Source organism: Corythoichthys intestinalis, chromosome 3 (genome assembly GCF_030265065.1).
Source record: "Corythoichthys intestinalis isolate RoL2023-P3 chromosome 3, ASM3026506v1, whole genome shotgun sequence".
In the NCBI taxonomy this organism is placed as follows: domain Eukaryota; kingdom Metazoa; phylum Chordata; class Actinopteri; order Syngnathiformes; family Syngnathidae; genus Corythoichthys; species Corythoichthys intestinalis.
This window is the reverse complement of record NC_080397.1, coordinates 43,548,771-43,569,304: the sequence shown is the minus strand read 5'-3', so window position 1 is coordinate 43,569,304 and position 20,534 is coordinate 43,548,771. Positions and strand designations below refer to the sequence as shown.

The window sequence follows — 20,534 nt, the reverse complement described above, 5'->3', positions numbered from 1 at the left end:
CAACGCATCAAGTGAGTTTACGGTATCCGAAAGCACCGGGTCTTCCATGAAATGCATTATAAATTGCTCGATCAATTGAGACCATTGATAATACAGACACATACAGCGAGCACGTGATTTTGTGACGTCGGTGGGTAGGGTCTATAGGTGTTAGCGGTGTTCTGCCAAAGATAAAAATCAATAAGCAGAACCAGAAGTCCATCTCCCAAGTTATTTATTGTTGTAAATATGGTTACAAATATTCCGGCGAGCTTCAATCACAAAAAGCTTGCACATAAAAAAAAAAACAAAAGCTTTATCAATAGTTTTTATTTCCACTCTCTTAAGACACTTTAACATTTCAGTTACATTCAAAATGGGTGCACTTGTAAATAGCAATAGTCAGCTGCCACCAGGTCTGAGCACTTGTTTTTCAAAGTTTGCGTCACTGTCACATAAGCCTACAACCCCTGACAGAGCACTTACTAAAAGGTGCACACAATTTCAATGAGTGTGTACACAAGAATGATACTAACGTTGTTTCAGTCAAATCCTGTCTGTCAGCTTAGGCATGTTCACACGCTGGCTATTTCATAAATACCTGTATATATTTACAATATATTCTATTGCGTGTAATTTCTGTTTCTACTTGCACACCACACACACTAAAAGCAGGCATGACACAGCATAATTCACAAGGACAGAAAAGTGACTGCAGGTTTTTAATGTGAATATTCAGTGGCGGTAATCATAAGGCCAGAAGCATTTGGTCGATGTGATTTGTGAACAAAAATTTGTAGCTTGGCATCCACATGCAACACGTCCATAATTCATGTGAAACAGCTGTTTTGTTTTGAACACATTAAATTTTGTCTCACAGCCATGTGTTGTTCCTGCAGTTTCTCTTACGAGGGAGGGATAAATTAAGAAACATTTTGTATTTCAGCTATCCACAGATAATTTTTTTTTTTTTAGTATTTTAAAGTTGTATTTAGGCTTTAATTGTTGAATTATGTAAATCTATTAAAGCATAATTGACCGGCACCGTTCATGCCGATTCATTTTGTACTTTTTGGAGAAAATACTTAGCAAGACACAACACTAATAAATGCACTCTATAAGGAATTGTAACATGTAGGTTTTGATTTTTTGGAAGAAATAAATTTAAAATTACTGTAAATGCATACTAGTATTTGATTCTAGTCAATACTAATTGCTTACAAGTCGATATAATCAAAGTACGAGCAGTTCTCATGCTCACTGTTGTGATGTTTTAGGTCCTAAAATCCAGTTTAAGAGTTGAGAAAATAAAATACGTTTTTGTAATGTCAAGAATGTAAATTGCATGTGATTAATAAATAGCAAATGCAGTTTACAGAGTACCATTTTTGATTTCACAGTGTATTTTTTGTCACTTTAAAGAAAAAAACATTAATCGTAAGTGTTTTTATGGAACTGTGAGCTCAATGCAAATGGGAACATTCCAAATTGAACCAAATTACTATTTTTTAAAGAACATTGTTTACGGTACTCGTATATATACTTCTAAATTAATCATTTTAACAGGCCATACAGTGAGCAAAATGAGACATCTTTATTTTACATTACATATGCGTCTTACCATTCAACTGAAATGATTATTACCATACGTCCGATATGATTACATTGGAGGAGTTACATATAAATAGTCAATTCATTCAGATTAACCACTGGGACCTACAAGGCAAAATTCCCCCAGCATATCCTACAGTGGTACGAAAAAGTATCTGAACTTTTTGGAATTTCTCACATTTCTGCATATAATCACCATCAAATGTGGTCTGATCTTTGTCAAAATCACACAGATGAAAAAACAATGTCTGCTTTAACTAAAACCACCCAAACATTTATAGGTTTTCATCTTTTAATGAGGATAGTATGCAAACAATGACAGAAGGGGGAAAAAGAAGTAGGTGAACGATCACATTTAATATTTTGTCTTGGCCCATTCTCCTCTACAAAACTGCTGTAGTTCAGTCAGATTTCTGGGATGTCTGGCATGAATTGCTGTCTTTAGGTCATGCCACAGCATCACAATGGAGTTTAAGTCTGGACTTTGACTTGACCAATTCTAGAACTTATATTTTGTTCTTTTAAAACCATACTGAAGTTGATTTCCTCTGTGTTTTGGATCATTGTCTTGTTGCAGCATCCATCCTCTTTTTAGCTTCAACTGTCTGAAAGACGGCCTCAGGTTTTCCTACAAAACATCCTGATAATTTTTTGAATTCATTCTTCAATTAATTATTGGAAGTTGTCCAGGCCCTGAGGCACCTAAACAGCCCGAAATTATGATGCTCCCTCCACCATGCTTCACAGTGGGGATGAGGTATTGATGTTGGTGAGCTGTTCCATTTTTCCTCCACACGTGACGTTGTGTGCTACTCCCAAACAATTTGGTTTGGTTTGGTTCGGTCCACAAAATATTTTGCCAAAACTTCTGCGGCGTGTCCTAGTGCCTTTTTGCAAACATCAAATGAGCAAAAATGTTTTTTTTTAGACATGAGTGGCTTCCTTCGTGGAGTTCTCCCATGAACACTGTTCTTGGCCATAGTTTTACATTAAGTTGATGTGTGCACCGAGATATTGGACTGAGCCAGAGATTTCTTTAAGTCCTTAGCATACACTCTAGGGTTCGGGTTTACCTGAGTATTCTTTGCTAATCTTTGGTGGATGGCCACTCCTTGGGAAAGAAGCAACAGTGCCAAACTCTCTCCATTTGCAGTTCTCTGACTGTCGATTGATGAAAATCCAGACTTTTCGAGACTTTTCAACTATCCTTGGTTGCAGGTCTTCAGACAGCTCTTTTGCTCGAGCCATGATTTACATCAAACAATACTTCTCATTAAGACGTTTCTTACCAGGTGTGTGTTTTATAGGGGGCAGGGCAGCTTTAAACCACTCATCAGTGATTGGGCACACACCTGACTTAAAAATTAAAATGTTTGGTAAAAACTGGTTTCAATTGCTCTTTAAGTCTCCTTAGGCAGAGGGTTCACTTATTTTTCTCCCTTCAGTCATTGTTTGCATGAAATCCTCATTAAAATATGTAAACCTATAAATATTTGGGTGGTTTTAGTTAAAGCAGACACTGTATTACCATCTGTGTGATTTTGACAAAGATCCGATCACATTTGATGGTGATTTTATGCAGAAATGTGAGATATTTCAGGTTCAGACACTTTTTCATACCACTGTATATAGTAGGCCCGTCACTGTGAATCTGCTATGAGTCTGTTGAAAGATTCCTTACTGTCTTAACCAGATGTACTGCCCCTTTTTTTTTTGAAGCTATGAGAGATATTTCTGCCATGTATGTATATGTTTGTTGACAGTAAATATTGTTTATGGGTTTACATATTTAAAGTTTCTAATATAAGGTGAGCAACTAGGCACAAGGTTTGAGTCAACATTCCATGCCATGTGGCGTGAGTAAAAGCTTTAAAATGTGCTCCACACACATCAGCAGAACAAGTAAACTTAGGGGAGTGAACACGGTACAGCAGTGACTCTTGAACAGTAGCGCTAGCATGTGGAATGTGACGAGTCCTCACATTCTCATTGTGTTGTGCAAAGACCTGCAACATCCCAGCTAAAAAGAGAATCTATGCATGTTTTGTTGCGTTTTTGTCACACGTGAACACAACAAAAACAGCATTAGTGGCTACAAGTTTAGCAGATAATTGGTCTGGTGAAATTAAGCTAATACATTTTCATGCGAAATGCACATAAAAAGCAAATGACTACATACTGACAGTGAAAAAGCAGCAGCAATAGAACAGATAGTACTGGATGAACATTCAAGGAAAAACATTGTTTCTCAAACTGAAAAGTGATCCAGGAAAAAAAAAAACTTCAGTAAAGTGCTGATTACTGATCCAGTCAAACATTTTAAGCAAATGTTCATGTGATAACATATTATGGTTTTCCAATTAACAGAAAACACTTAAACTCACTTTGGTACGTCACCGGTTGATTTACAGTATGTTCTTGGATGTGTGCTGGTCAGAGTGGAGAGGCAGATTAGGAAGAGACGGTGGAAATTCAAAGGGTGCGAGGTCAGATGTGAGTAAATTATTTAAATGTAAACTGGCTGCTCCTGAGCCGTTAGCAGGCGGTACATGGCTGCAGGCATCGTCTTCATGTGGATCTGAGACACAGACATCACAATTGATCGTTATTTTTCTTATACTAGTCCTTCTAAAAAAATTAGCATATTGTGATAAAGTTCATTATTTTCTGTAATGTACTGATAAACATTACACTTTCATATATTTTGGATTAATTACACACAACTGAAGTAGTTCAAGCCTTTTATTGTTTTAATATTGATGATTTTGGCAAAAAGTCAAGAAAAACCAAAAATCCCCATCTCAAAAAATTTGCATATTTTATCCGACCAATACAAAAAGTGTTTTTTTAATTAAAAAAAAGTCAACCTTCAATTAATTATATCAGCTATGCACTCAGTACTTGGTCGGGAATCCTTTTGCAGAAATGACTGCTTCAATGCGGCGTGGCATGGAGGCAATCAGCCTGTGGAACTGCTGTTATGGAGGCCCAGATGCTTCAATAGCGGCCTTAAGCTCATCCACAGTGTTGGGTCTGGTGTCTCTCAACTTCTCCTTCACAATAGCCCACAGATTCTCTATAGGGTTCAGGTCAGGAGAGTTGGCAGGCCAATTGAGCACAGTAATGCCATGGTCAGTAAACCATTTACCAGTGTTTTTGGCACTGTGAGAAAGTGCCAGTTCGTGCTGAAAAATGAAATCTTCATCTCCATAGAGCTTTTCAGCAGATGGAAGCATGAAGTGCTCCAAAATCTCCTGATAGCTAGCTGCATTGACCCTGTCCTTGATAAAACACAGTAGACCAACACCAGCAGCTGACATGGTACCCCAGACCATCACTGACTGTGGGTACGTGACACTGGACTTCAGGCATTTTGGCATTTCCTTCTCCCCAGTCTTCCTCCAAACTCTGGCACCTTGATTTCCGAATGACATGCAAAATTTCATCTGAAAAAAGTACTTTGGACCACTGAGCAACAGTCCAGTGCTGCTTCTCTGTAGCCCAGGTCAGGTGCTTCTTCCGCTGTTTGAGTTCAAAAGTGGCTTGACCTGGGGAATGCGGCACCTGTAGCCCATTTCCAGCACACGCCTGTGCACGGTGGCTCTGGATGTTTCTACTCCAGACTCAGTCCACTGTTTCTGCAGGTCCCCCAAGGTCTGGAATCGGCCCTTCTCCACAATCTTTCTCAGGGTGCGGTCACCTCTTCTGGTTGTGCAGCGTTTCCTGCCACACTTTTTCCTTCCCACAGATTTCCAACTGAGGTGCCTTGATACAGCACTCTGGGAACAGCCTATTCGCTCAGAAATTTCTTTCTGTGTCTTAGCCTCTTGCTTGAGGGTGTCAATGATGGCCTTGTGGACAGCAGTCAGGTCGGCAGTCTTGCCCATGATTGCGGTTTGGAGTAATGAACCAGGCTGGGAGTTTTTAAAAGACTCAGGAATCTTTCGCAGGGGTTTTGAGTTAATGCGTTGATTCAGATGATTAGGTTAGTAGCTTCTTTAGAGTACCTTTTCATGATATGCTAATTTTTTGAGATGGGGATTTTTGGTTTTTCTTGACTTTTTTGCCAAAATCATCAATATCAAAACAATAAAAGGCTTGAACTACTTCAGTTGTGTGTAATGAATCTAAAATATATGAAAGTGTAATGTCTATCAGTACATTACAGAAAATAATGAACTTTATCGCAATATGCTAATTTTTTGAGAAGGACATATATTAGTACACTTAACCCATTCATGCACCAATTAGGTGCCACTGACAGAGCTAGAATGAACGTTCATTCATTCGATCCTACCAGTCAAAATGTAATGGACGTCTAGTGCCGTCAACAGCACTGAAACATCAGCATTCACAACTAGTCTTCCTGGTTTGAATGATTTGGATGTTTATTGCCTCAAATTGCATGCAATGAGTTAAATACTGTAAAAAAAATCAACTTGTTTCTAGGGGCCATAACCTGTGTGTACAGTGGTACCTCTACTTAAGAACGTCTCTACATACAGAATTTTCAGGTTAAGACACATCTTAATGGAAAAATATTGCCTCTTGTTATGAATGAATGAACGAACGTAACATACTTATCGCTACTCTGCAATTGGCTATTGCCTAACATCTTCCTGTCATCCAATTGGCTAAGAGGGACCTCTACTGTATGTGTTTATCCCAGCATCTTCATTCGCCACTCGTGTTTCAACAGCTGTACGTGAGTGTATTAACTTTTATTCTTACTCTATTCTTTGTTTGTTTTTAACATGATGGACAACTCTCATTTAATGTTTAATATGCAATAACCTAATTTCAACATGTATTTGTTACATGTTGTGATGCATTTTTATGCATTATAAAAGATTAATGTCTGAATTTTGGGAGTCTTGGAACCGATTGTAGCATTTACATGGAAAACGTGTCTCAACAGAATTTTCAGGTTAAGAAACTATTTCCAGAACCAATTAATTTTGTAAGTAGAGGTACCACTGAAGGATTAAACATCTTAAGCCACAACTTTTGAATAGCTGTCCACTGTCCCTGAGGGGTTAAGCATGGAAGTAGCACTTGAGTGTCGCACCCACTTTTTCCATCAGTGTGACCGAGCACAAAATTGGATCACCCTCTTCTGTATGCATGTACACCAACAGCAGTACAGTCAAAATTTATAGCATGAAGCTCACCTCTCCCACAGCATTGGAAAGGAGTTGGACAATTTTTTCATGGGGTGTGGCGACCACACTCTGGCTGTTGATCTCAATGATGCGGTGACCAACTCTCACTCCACCCCTTTCAGCAATTCCACCACGCATGAGACTACATATCTATTAAGAAGAGAATGGTATTTCAACAAATATTCAAGGGGAATCGGAATGTTCAGAAAGAATACTGTACCCACAATGCCATTCTGGACACTGAAGCCAAGTTGGTAGCGGAGGTCTGGACGTCTGATGAGTACAGTGGTCACTGGTGGACATCGCACTATGTTCATCTTTATGCGTGACTGATTTTTGAGACCCTAACAAGGAAATGTATGGTGTTTACTGTAAGGTTTACTATTGTGTTTAAACACTCTGAAATGGAGTTCAAGCCTCTGAAAGCCACATACTTTTTTTTTTTTATTAAGAACGATAATAGTCGACATACCTTGATGATACTCTGACAGGTGGACAGTGGCAAGCCCACCAGACTGGTACCACTAATGGACATGATCTGATCACCTATGTTTAGTCTGCCTGACCTCTCTGCCGGCCCAGCATGCATCATGTTGGCAATAATAACTGTGGGCAGGATGGAGCCCCACCCACTCTCCACAATGACCACGCCAAGCATCTCTCCTTTTGCTTTCTCTATCAACACCTGAAATGCAGAAATATGTTTCCATCTATAATTCGGATTAAAAATACAATGTTTTTTAAAGTATAAGTAGTCTTACTTCTTTGCAGTTTTCCGACTTGGAAAAATGGATGAGGTCATCGTTGTACATGTCCTGAGTGTCAAGAAGGTCGCTGTATTCCTTTTGGCTCAGGTCCTCTGGGTTAATGCCATTGGCTCTCAAGAATTCCTGGTAAGCCACACTGAAGGCTTGCCCAATGGACTGAGCAATGAGCTGGGCCTAAATGTTGATGTATAACAGGGGAAGACCACTAGTTTTATACTCAACTCACAAGATGAATCCAAAGATTTGGACGACACCAAGAAGTAAGAGTTGTCCAATATTATCAGGTAGCCGATATTATTGGCCGGTTAAAGCATTTTAAAATGATATTGGATAATATCCACATCCGTTTTTCATTATTTGTTTTGGGCCAATATGGATTGTGCCTTTAAAGTGAATATAGAAGCCTTCTGTCTTTGTGCAAAGGCTGGTCAGAGTTTAACACAACAATCATATTTATTGACAATTGGATGTCCCCAAACTAAGATACTTGAGATTTGTTATATGAACAGACCATTTGGAGCCACGGTGCAAAAATTAAAAGAACAATAGATGATCGAAAAATAATGAATTATGAACTCAATACATATAACTACTGTGTTACCAGAAAGAAACAGTCACTAAGAAAAGTAGTAAAATACAAATATCTGTGCAGAAGCCCAGCAAAATCCATTTTGGGAATAACTCATTGACAATACATTGTCTGGACTAGTCTGTGCCTTTGGCCTACCTGTATTTGTAATGCTTTGTCATCCGCCAGTGGCGTGTCGGGGTTTATTTGTGAATTATTCCTTTTATATAATTACGGACATTTTGGCTCATTTTAAAAAATTTAATATAGGACAGTATTTATTTTAATAATAATATATTATAATGTTTAAAGGCACAAGTTGTTCTCTTATTTTTCATAGAATGTTTATTTGGAAAACCTTGAAGTTGTTACATTAGTCATAATTAAAGCATCCAGTGCGGCATCACAATACAATAAGCCATAATATGTTAAGCCCATGACCGCATACATCGCTATCAGTTTGATATTGGTAACAAATTTTTGGAGTTGGTTATCGGTTAAAAAGTCATTATGAGACAACTCTTCCAAGAAGTACACTGCTGTGAAAAAGTATTTGCCCCCTTCTCAACCAATATAAACTTGCTATTTACTTACATCGTCGGATTCAAAAACATGACATATCATCTTGTACTGGCACTTGCTTTCTGCTTCTGGGTCTGAGGTATCAACATTTTCTTGAGAATCCTGTCGAGGCATTCGGCGCCTGGCCATCAAAACCACAATGTTGCCTATGTCTGCAATGTAGGAGATGGTGCGCAGAGGATGGTCCATCATTGTATCCTGTAAGGCAAGGCAAGGCAAGGCCAGTTTATTTATATAGCACAATTCAACACAAGGCAATTCAAAGTGCTTTACATCACATGAAGATCATAAAAATCACATTTAAATCAATACAACGTAAAAACCAAGACAATCAAAATAGGAAACAAAATTATACATAAAAATTGCATTTAATCACAAACAGAATAAAATAAATAAATAAAAATAAAACAAAAACTACTACTACTAATAATAATTGAAATCAGCAATGGAGATAAGCACAAGAGGAATAGAAAGCAAGTAGATTGAAATATATAGACTGTTATGGATATGCGGTGCTAAACAAAAGCGTTTTTAGCCCTGATTTAAAGGAGCTAACAGTTTGAGCATACTTCAGACGAGGTAACTTGTTCCAGAGGTGAGGAGCATAATAACTAAATGCTGCCTCACCCTGCTTGGTTCTTGTTCTTGGAACATGCAGGAGACCGGTTCCAGACGACCTTAGGGGTCGAGATGTCTCATAGGAATCTAACAAATCAAGCATGAATTTTGGTCCAAGGACATTAAGTGTTTTGTAGACGAGCAGTAGTATTTTATAGTCTATCCTTTGACTCACTGGAAGCCAGTGTAGCGATTTCATAACCGGTGTAATGTGGTCCAGCTTCCTTGTATTTGTGAGGACTCTGGCTGCAGCATTCTGTACTAGCTGCAGCTTCCTGGCTGATTTTTTATCAAGACCCGTAAATATACCGTTGCAATAGTCCAATTTGCTGAAAATGAATGCATGCATAAGTTTCTCCATGTCTTGTTGAGTCAGAAGCCCCCCTAATTCTGGCTATATTTTTTAGGTGGTATTAAGCAGATTGAGTGACGGACTTTAGATGGCTATCAAATTTTTAGGTCTGAGTCAATAATTACTGTAGATCTAACAGCCACAACAGTCCTTGAATGATTAAAATGAACAATGATGCTCTGTCATCAATAAACAATACGTTTTTGTACCTGTGAATCTGCATTGAGCACTTTTATTCTCTGAGTAGAGATGAAGAGATCAACCTCTGTCATGGGCTGGGCATCTTCCTCTGGGGCCTACAAAAAAGTGTAAAGAACATTGTGGGAAAAAAAAAATGCTAAAAAGGCAAGTGAACATAGATGATTTGTATGTGCATGTTAAGTACTGCACCTTTTTCTTGTTCTGGGCTAATTTCTGAGCTGTCTGCCAGGTATAAAATAGAAGAGTTCGACGGTTTAAGTTAAGGCGCTATATTTATATAAAGGTGACGCTAAAACTGTGAAAATTCAATGTTTCACCTTAATGCGGGTGACAGCTTCCTGTGCTTGCATCATTCGAATATTCTTAGTTGGCGTCTTGACTGACAGCAGCTGAGTAGAGCCCAAGTAGTTGGCTGCAAAGATGATTCCATCAATAAGATCCTCTGGGTCACAGGGGCCTGGAACTGGACAATAGAGATAAGATGGTATGAATAAATAATGTAGGCTTTACTCACATGACCGGCTGGCAGCAGGTATGGGTGCACAATTTTGTCGTTCGAAGGCAAAAGTTTGAGGCAAACTAGAGAAGAGAGGCAATTAAACTTTTCTTGTTGTGTTAACATCGACAAAAAAACACACACTACAGGTATCTTTGTTGTTAATAAATAATATGACGGATACGGTACAAGTTCTAGGGTTGTTCCGATCATGTTTTTTTGCTCCCGATCTGATCCCGATCGTTTTGGTTTGAGTATCTGCCGATCCCGATATTTCCCGATCCGATTGCTTTTTTTTCTCCCGATTCAATTCCAATCATTCCTGATAATTTTTCCCAATCATATACATTTTGGCAATGCATTAAGAAAAAAATGAATAAAACTCGGACTAATATATACATTTAACATACAGTACATAAGTACTGTATTTGTTTATTATGACAATAAATCCTCAAGATGGCATTTACATTATTAACATTCTTTCTGTGAGCGGGATCCATGGATAGAAAGACTTGTGACTTTGTATATTGTGACTACATATTGCCATCTAGTGTGTTTGTTGAGCTCTCAGTAAATGATACTGTAGCCATGCCCAAATGCATGATGGGAAGTGGAACCATGACTGTGCGTAGTGCTACCAATTGATATATCTTCTCTGTGTTGGGAAATAACATAAGGTGTTAAGAAAAAGATCAATTGCTACCTTGCTTCCCCACATTGCTTCCCATGATATTTCTAATCATAGGGAGAGGGATTGTAAGGCTTTAGCCAATTAAAAAAAGGCTCCAAAGGCTGCCAAAATTCACTCTACTCATTTTACGCTGCCTTTTATCTCTCTATATAGGTAAGACGGCGCCATTACGGATTGAGCGCGACAATGCGTGGGTGGGTCGTGCAGCGCATGCATTAATTGCGTTAAATATTTTAACGTGATACATTTTTTGAAAAATTAATTACCGCCGTTATCAGGATAAATTTGATAACCCTACCTTAAGCCTAAACTAAAGACTCTGGATGAGTGTAACATATTATGTTTGTAACGTTAAATACAATTAGAAAACGATTTAATTAAAAAAAAATATATATATATATATATTAAAAAAAAAGGCATGGCCGATATTTTTTTGCCGATTCCGATACTTTGAAAATGACGTGATCGGGATGCCGATCAATCTGCTTCATCTCTAGGTACAACCTATTTTAGTGCTTAACATCAATGTTGCTTCCAAATATAAGAAGATGATACTTACCTTCAACATATGTAGGAAAGGATGCAAGACTTCTTCTGGACTATTAGTAGAAATAAGAGAGAAAATTAGGTGCTCCATGGTGCATTTATTAAATATATGACATTCTATATTATATAAGAAAATAAAACTGAGCACACCTCTTTACTGGAGGGAGATGATTCAAAGTCATCCTGTGGAAGAAGTCTGCTCGCTGATTCAGCACCAGGAAGAGAAGGAGAGCCGGAATCTGGGCACTTGCAGAGGTAGAACAGAGAAAGCATTGAACATTCAGTGCATTTCAATTTTGATATCTGTGTTAACTGGCTTTAAAATGCATTAAAAAGTTTGGAGGAATCATTGACTCTTTTACACTCTGCTTTAACACCAAAGAAATCCATATATTGAAATGACAACATGTGGCAGAATATTGAACAAATTTTAAACACCCTGTATGCTAAATGGCATGTAAATGGCAATGTAAAGGGGGTATTTTACATTTTAAATTGACAATTTACATATTTATGATCCTATTTTTTTGTAATGATTGTCTTGCATTTGGCTGAAAGCACAGACAAGACTGAAAAAGCAGTTTCTGCTCCTGCAGTCCTCTTTAAAAGAAACTGCTGTATTTTAAGCCAAAACAGCTGTTGTGTTTGATAGAACAATATGTCTATATGATTCATGGCGCATTAAGCCCCTGAACTATTCTTAATTTGCCCGTTTTACCCAGGAAACCCCCGTATACAGACGTCGCGCAACCGTTTTGTTTCAATCCAGCCATGAAAACCAGGTAAGTAATTTATTATTCAAAATGTCTGTCATTTTTAGCTTAGAATCATTAATTGATGTGTGATATTTTGTAAAAAAAAAAAAAAAACGACTTAAAAAAATTATTCACTCACATATTTTAAACTTTTAAACAAATTACGTCTGTAAAAAAGTCAAGGATATCTACCTCATAACTATTGCTAAGTTGTATTTTATGTTACTGTCGCATTTCCCCCGATATGTTAGATGATAAGTAATCGATCCAAACAAAGTAAAAGTGGAGAAGAAGAAAAAAAAAACGTTTAAAAGGGTAAATATATGAAAAAGAAAATCTCGACCACTCCTTGATGTCTGCGATTTCTGCATCGCAACCCTTGTTGTATTACAATGTTTCACCCATAAAATCGCAAAAAAATCCAGCTGTGGTCATTCACAGCTGTCTCTTGACACTCAGTGATAATTGAGACATGGAGTTTTTGGATCGAAACAAGGTAAGTACGCAATAATATCTCGTCAAAGTCATGGCGTCTGTAATTCTGCTCTCGCGTGCTCTCACCTCCAGATAGGGTTTTGCTGTTTAAAAAAACTTTTTTTTTTTCTTTCAAAAAGGCCGTCCTGTCCAAAATTTTTCTTCCACCAGAAAATTGGGATTTTAAGCTTTCCAATGATGTATCACACATGCATATCGGAAAATTTGGCGTCTTAGAGCGGAACTTCAAGTCACCTGAGTGTTTTCCGCCATATGTATTATGCGTAAGGCACTTTGAACAGCTGCAGCGGTTACCAAAGTACAATTAAAAAAACGTTGAGTTAAATTGAGATGCCTGGGTCATCTTGTTTGGCTTCTCGATGTAGGGAAACAGCAGCTTTATACTGGAAAAAATACACTAGAGGGGGTTTGATCATCAAAGTAGAAACGTGACACCGCCAAGGCCTTTGACATTGATGGGCTCATTTTCCAAAACGGTTAAGTGTACGGTTAAAATTATAAAAGCTTTGAAAAAATGTAAAATTATTCTGGCTGGAAAATGACACTAAGAAGAAAAAATATGAAATTATCAATAGAGGAGTAAATCAACTCAGTTACTTCAACTCAAATAAAAGGTACAAATGTATCGTTGGGGTAAAGTACTTGCTCAGTATATGACCTATAATAAGCCATAATACTGTACGTATAAACGACTAAGCAGCTGCTTAGCACTAAGAAGAGCATCTACTGCTCAGTAACATTAAGAGGCTTATAATTTTACATGACTGAATATAAAAGTACCCTGAGAAATTATCCCAACCTCTTTTTCATCATATCGCTGAGACTGCTGCTGCATGGCCTGGTCCTCTTCAAGCTTCTCAACTTGGTACATCCAAAAGTTTTCCATGACTGTCAGTAATTGTCCGAACCACACCGAACTTCAGCAGGTGTACCAGATGAATGAACATCTACATTCAACAGCAGCGTCAACAGACTTGAGTGTGTCCTACTCAGGTGACAATCGGGTATCGCTTTCGTCATGGAATCTATTCTTTGTACTAGAGGTCTTGTCCCCTTCAAATTACTTTTTTAATGAGTTTAATTTCCATTTCATTTATAAATCTGAAGTTAGTCTGCAACATGTAATGTGACGATTAACTGAAATTGTACAGATGCTTCATTTAAATTTGTTTGGCTGCCACTGTATCGTCTTGCGATTTGGAATTGTCTCACTTATCCAGTAACGAGAGCAGTAATGAATAATTCAATTCATTATATCTTTGTACCCCTCACCCTTTCACCCATATGAACAAATCATTGTGATGTATGGGATCGTTGTGTGCATGTGTGTGCTGTGGGGTTGCGGATCGAGGCATATACAGTAAGCGAGGTCATACGTATAGCTTCTAAAGTCTGGAAAAGACACTGTACTTTGAGCCACACATTTTTAAAATTTTGCCTAAAATAAAGATATAAATTACAGTGATCCCTCGTTTTTCGCGGTTAATGGGGAACGCTCCCCTGCGATAATCGAAAATCTGCGAAGTAGAGGCGGCGCTTAGATTAAAAAATGTTTTTTTTGTGTGTGTTCAATGTATTTATTCAGATTTCGCATTGGAAAGAGATACATATAAGAAGACATGTTGCCCCCCCCCACACCAAAGTACAATTATATTAAAAAAAACAACCTTTTATGAACTCACCTCACCTCTTTTGAGTACTGCTTTAACATTAACAGGAAAGGGCATTTAAGGTACTTTTACTTGTAGATTAAAATCTAACGTAATAAGAATGCATGCGAATAAATGCAGTTATATATGGCACAATTTTCCTAACACTAACAATACTTCAAATGTAATAATAAACAAAGAATAATGTAAAAAATGCTTGTTTTTATTAAATGCTTCATTGAGTGAGACCACTCAAATCTGCTCACTTACACACACACAATGAGTTGGCAAAGCACACTAACGCTAGTGTTTAACAAGCTAAATGACTCAGCCCCTTTGAAGGTAGCCCAAGCTTCTCTGGCAAGATCAAAGCTTCAACGTCTTTAAATCATCGTTAACTTTCACAACAACAGCTGCCTGCTGTGCAAAAAAAAGCAGCAGGAGGGCTAGTGAGAGGCTGTATGTGATCGGATCGGGATATCTATAAAAAATACTGTAATTATGTATTTATTTATATTAGTTGAAAACAAAACCTGCGATGGACTGAGGGCGTGAAGTTTGAAGCGCCAAGTATCTCTGTATTGATCATTACTCTGATAGGGAATTTTAAAAAACGTTCACTCTATCATTATTATCATTATATTAATTGAACAGGAATGTAGTTTCATGCCTATTTATTCAAACACAGAAGAATTTAAATGACTGTGAAGTTTATACTCACTTCCCCGCCAAAAGATGTTTGCTGATCACACTCTGAGGTGTGGCCAAGGTCTTGCCTCATTACCCAAATAGGCTCCTTTGGTTCATCTGGAGTGTAAGGAGATCTCACTGTTCTAGTCTTCACCTCCTCTATGGCCTCTTTGATGTCCTTAATTGCCAGAGATATATCAGTCTCCTGACTGTTTCTCACACTTGTCATTTGCTCAGTTGATCTTGAAGTCTGTGTTTTGACTTGTTGCCCCAAGTTGACAATTTTGACATTTTTATCGGAATCTCTTGGGTAATTAGTTTGGTGTTCTTCACCTTGCTCGAGTTCATTATCAACTGCAATCATGTCCTCGGTTATACATTGAAGAATTGTAGGTCTTGGGCCTTCTCTCACCTCAGTCACAAGACTATCAATGTCCTCTTCCTGCTCACAGCTGTCAGCTCGTGGGTAAGGGGCAAATTCAGCCTCCTTCTCTGGACTGTCAGACTCCCCGTCTGAGCGTTCATCATAGTGCCTCAGACGGAAACCAACAGCCTCTTGCTGGTGGTAGTCTTCACTTCCTGTCTGACCCTCCAACAAACGAAGGTTATCCTTTCTTTTCTGGAGAGACTCTCTGTCCTCCGCTCTGTCATCTGCACAGTAAGCCAATGAGGGAGCATCTTGGATTTCCTCATAAACATGTTCGGAGAGTGAGTAAATGTCATAAGGCTCAGAATATGTTTCTTCTGCAGCTCCTGCATTTGAAGTATCCAACACTGCACCAGCAGACAAATCAGTCCTTCCTGGAGGGAAGGTGGGAGATGTGCTGTAGACACAATTTGAGTAGTCAGAGGTCAACATTGGCAAGGCTTCCTCTTCTCTCTGAGGGTCAGACTGTTGCTCACATGGTAGAAATGGGGTTTGTGCAGAATAGTATGAATGCGGATTGAGAAGTTGTCGTTCAGATTCAGCACTCTCAATGTATCCCTCTGCCTCGGCGCGGAGCTGAACTCCGTAGTTACTTGTCTTGTCCTCTACCCCGGGCTCCAGTGACATCATGACCAGGCTGTCATCCCCCTCGGCTCGGTCCGTATGGGTGTGAAAACCGCTCTCTGTGCTTGCAGAGCGGGCCAACGCTGAATCGTCCCTCTCTCGGTCATCTTCTCGGATCATATCTCTGTGTTGCTTTTCCTGGTGGTGCAGTTGTGCTATCTCTGCCTCTCTCTCTTGCCTCTGTTTGCGTCTCTGCTGTTGGGCTCTGATCCGGGCCTCATTGTCGTCCTGTCTGCGGTAACGTGTCACAGCAGGTCGGGGAATGGGTTGTTGGAGCTGTTGTGGTGGCAGATGCTTAGCTCCATGTTGCATCTCCATGTCTTGCTGTCGTGCTCTGCTGTGAAGGTACACCGGATTTGCAGCTTCATTCAGTTGGTGCGTCACAATGCCAAGTGTCTATCTTGATTGGCGTGATCGTGAGATCTGCTTTGGTGGTGATGGTCGGGTGTAATGTCAGATTCTATCTCAAGAAGACGGTCAAACTCTGCTTGTTGGTCCAGCAATTCCAAAGAAGTGTTTCAACATTCAATTGTTAGCATAAATGCTGTTGGAAGAGGAAAACAAAACGTGTAAGCAATTATTATTATTGCCTTTTCCAGACACTAAACTTGAAAGTTAAACAAATTAAGGGGACACAACATTATGGAAAATATACTTTTTGTTTGTATACAAATACATATATCTCTACAGTTCTCCGTCATGAAGTTTGAAATGCCAAAGCCACTTCATATGATATCAGCCATCTTCCCAGTATAATGTAAGAGCCAATAGGCAAACTGTGCTTAATATTATTAAACTAGCCAGTGGTGGCAAGGACCATTCATTTTCAGTCAGAGCATGGAAAGACACATTATCAGGTCAACACTAAAACATAAGTGGAGTTGCACACAGTTTTGATGAATGCAGATTGGCAGTACCTTATGAAAAACGTTGCTTGCTCAATTACTTAGTGAATTTTTAAAACAGAGTGGACGGGAATTTGGTAATGTATCTATTGACAGTTACAGTAAATGCTTTATACAGTAATTTACCAGTCTAATTTGGGAGTTTGACACTCCCTCCCTTAAACAAATTTGTGGAAGAATGTATAATGTCTCCATTACTTCTACCTCTTAGTTCTTCGACAAGTCAAGACATTTCAGACAGAGTCCCAAACAAGCAGTGTTGGCAAGATTATTTCGGAAATGTAATTGGTTATTATTATATAATTGGTTATTATTACCGTAAAATTTTCACTATAAGCCGCTACTCATTTTCCTCATTTTGAATCTTGCAGCTTATAGTCCAGTGCTTCTTATCTGTTGATTATTTGGGTTAATAGGTAACACTTTGTTTGACAGCAGCGTCATAAGACTGTTATAAGACCGTCATAATTATGACATGACACTATCGTGGGCATTCATGTTTATGACCGATGTCTTGAAGTGGCATCTGGCAAATTATGTCACTAACTCCATTTATGTCCAGCATTTTGCATCCAATAAAAAGAATTTGCAGGATGACACAAAATGACATCTGCCATAAGCATTCACTAGTACTCATGGCAGTGTCATGTCAAAATTATGATGTCTTATGACAGTCTTATGGTACCAGTGTCAAATAAAGTGTTTCCAAATACCATAACTAGAAATTAATGAAACAACTGGAAAAGTAAATGAAGAAATAATTAACACAGAACATGAATTTTAATTGTAATTTACATCTGTATCGCTGCAATTCATACTAGGAGACATGTTGGACGACAACAGTGTTTACAGCAGGTGGCAGCAGAGTTTGACTATCTCCTCCAAGGGAGCAGGGATCGCCAAATGAAGCTTCTTGAAGCAATGAATGGTGATTCATTTGGTCTTATGACAGTCTTGTGATGCTGCTGTCAAATAAAGTGTTACCAGTTATCTTTTGGTGTAAACATCCCATAATAGAGTGAGGACAGCTGCGGCTTATAGTCCAGCGCGGCTTATCTATGAACAAATGCTTTTTTTTCGTGTCAAATTTGGTGGGTGGCGGCTTATAGTCAGGTTCGCCTTATAGTCTGAAAATTACTGTATGTTTTTGTGTGGTTTGTTTATCGATTCCTTTTTACATTTATTTTTTAATAAATGCTCTCAAATGAGATAAAAATGGTGTGCATTATGTGGGAAACAGGATTTCGTGGTAATTTCAGCATTATGTGGCATAGGTGGAGTTTAACTTTTGGGGCAGGGGGGGCACAACATGTTGATGACCCCGAAACGCAGTGTCAGCAATAAAATTGACTTACAAGAATATTTATAATAATTAGTTGATAATGAGTTGTTTTTTGTTTCCCATCATTCTTGAGGGGAATTCTAAATCAGACTGCTTAGGCAATACTTTTTGCCAAGATCGTCATCCATTGAATATGGTGTGCCCACCGGTGTCGTGCCAAAGTAGTTACCCCAGTCAAAAATTGTATCCCCTGAGCGGAGCCATATGGAAGTAGATTTGTGTCTTTATTATTCAATCCAAAAAAAAAGTTGCTTCAATCAAAACATATATTTTCAACCCAAAAAAAGTAGCTTCAATAAAAAAAAAAAAAAAAGTGTTTGAATGCAAAAATAAATTTGAAATTTAAAAAAAAAAATGCACGCGAAATCTATTTTTCTTTGATTTTTTACTTTTGTTTTTTTGAATGAAGTCGTTTTTGTTTTTTTTTTGATTGAAGTAATGTTAATTTGTGTTTGGGACACATTTTTGCTAGGACTTTTTTGTCATTATTCAATCAAAAAATAAGTTGCTTCAAAAAAAAAAAAAAATTTCAAAAAGAAAAATCACTTAGGTCAAAAAAAGAAAAAATTCAATGATGGTAAAATTTTTAGAATGCGAAAAAATATTTGAGATTGAAAAATTTGCGTTCGAACACTTAATTTTTCATCGAAAAAGTTTTCTTTGATTAAAGCAATCCTTTTTGTGTTTGGGCCATATTATGGGTAGGACATTTGTGTCCAAATCATTTAATCCCCCCAAAAGTTGCTTCAATAAAAAAACAAACAAACAAACAAAAAATTCAAAGAAAAAAAATGATTTGAAAAAATATATATATATTTTTTCCGTCTAACTTGCTAAACATATGATCTGTTCAAAAAATAATTTTGACCTATTATAAAAATATATTTTTTGTTCATTTCATTCATTTTTGTTGCAGTTTTACTGCTTTACAACTTATATATATATCGGAAAGTCAATTACATGCAATGACACTTTTCGTCCACCGGGGGGGGCCAGCCCCCCCCTTAAAATCCGCTTATGTTATGTGGATAACAGGATATGATGGTAATTTCATTTAGGGGCAATTGAAATTAAAACAACAACAAAGAGACAGGCAGGTTAGGTTCTACTTGGTATGGAACAGGTTACAGCAATAGCGGAAATTTCCATTGTGATAAATCGGCAGTTTGTCGAACCAGGACGCTCACATTTTAAACTGTTAAGGTTCTGGCAAAATCTACTTTCTTTCATACCGCGTAGTCAAAGCTTAGACTTTGCAGATCGCTCGTGCTTCGGGAAAACTGAAATGTCATGATAAATATTCAAAAGCTCCCCCAACATGTTCACGCAGCCAGGTGCTCTCTGTATGTTTTTTCTTTCATTGCCTCTTGGTAAACCTTGTGGATGCTTCAGACTACAAGGAATGAATTCAACAACGTAACAATTACAAATATCAGCACTGCGTAGACAGACAAGCATAAAAAAATCTAATCTAATCCGGGCGTTTGCACCATTCATCAAGTACGTATGGACGGAATAAAAAGATAACGGTACGGTATGTATAGCGGGCCTTGTTAGAAAACGGCCTATATAGGCCGTTTCATTCGTCAAACGCAGTGGGGGGTCTGACAGACCCTCACACAGAGCACGATCTCTTATTTCGCTACGGCACATCATCTAAACGCAATCTTTACTCTCTATGCACGCGCACACAGCTGGCCACAACAGAGGCAGCTGCTAAACACGGTGTTTACGAGGATTCTATTCAAAATTAAAAGTCTCGCAGCAATCAACATATTCGAATTAAATGAGCAGCTTGGCTCAGCTCACCTGCTTCCAGCTACGATGATTTTGCGGGTCGAAGAACTCTCGAGCCGCCGCCTACCTCATCACCGTCCTCCATCATCCATGGAACAGTGTTGACGAGCCACCCAACTCCTCCCTCCGCCCGCTCATTTGATCGTAGCGCTCAAACAACGTATAACGTGGATGATTTTTTTTTTTAGGAGCAAGTAAATATGGAAATTTGAATTTCAATTTAAAAACTCAATTATCCATCTCGTGGAGACCAATGAAAAATATATTAATGTCAAAT

General features: G+C 38.2%; 1 protein-coding gene across 1 annotated transcript; it reads right to left on the bottom strand.

The window, feature by feature from the left end:
* Nucleotides 1–1,962: 1,962 nt before the first annotated feature.
* On the bottom strand, nt 1,963–20,417 carry apba1a (amyloid beta (A4) precursor protein-binding, family A, member 1a). The gene is made up of 13 exons (XM_057830783.1): nt 20,270–20,417; nt 15,194–16,757; nt 11,724–11,819; nt 11,587–11,626; nt 10,158–10,303; nt 10,030–10,062; nt 9,849–9,935; nt 8,682–8,867; nt 7,514–7,693; nt 7,225–7,437; nt 6,977–7,096; nt 6,762–6,902; nt 1,963–4,168 (listed from the first exon to the last, which is right to left on the bottom strand). The coding sequence occupies exons 2-13, from the start codon at nt 16,529–16,531 to the stop codon at nt 4,097–4,099; spliced, it is 2,652 nt and encodes an 883-aa protein (XP_057686766.1). The 5' UTR covers nt 16,532–16,757; nt 20,270–20,417; the 3' UTR covers nt 1,963–4,096.
* Between the last annotated feature and the right edge of the window lie 117 nt (nt 20,418–20,534).

Bases quoted from the DNA above. Each gene is read 5' to 3' on its own strand.
- apba1a (XM_057830783.1), bottom strand. From the start codon at position 16,531: ATGGAGATGCAACATGGAGCTAAGCATCTGCCACCACAACAGCTCCAA. The intron at 7,694-8,681 runs GTAAGTAAATAG...ATCAACATTTAG, and splicing joins ATGTTTTTGAATCCGACGAT to GCCCAGCTCATTGCTCAGTC. The intron at 4,169-6,761 runs GTGAGCTTCATG...TCTGTGTCTCAG, and splicing joins TTTCCAATGCTGTGGGAGAG to ATCCACATGAAGACGATGCC.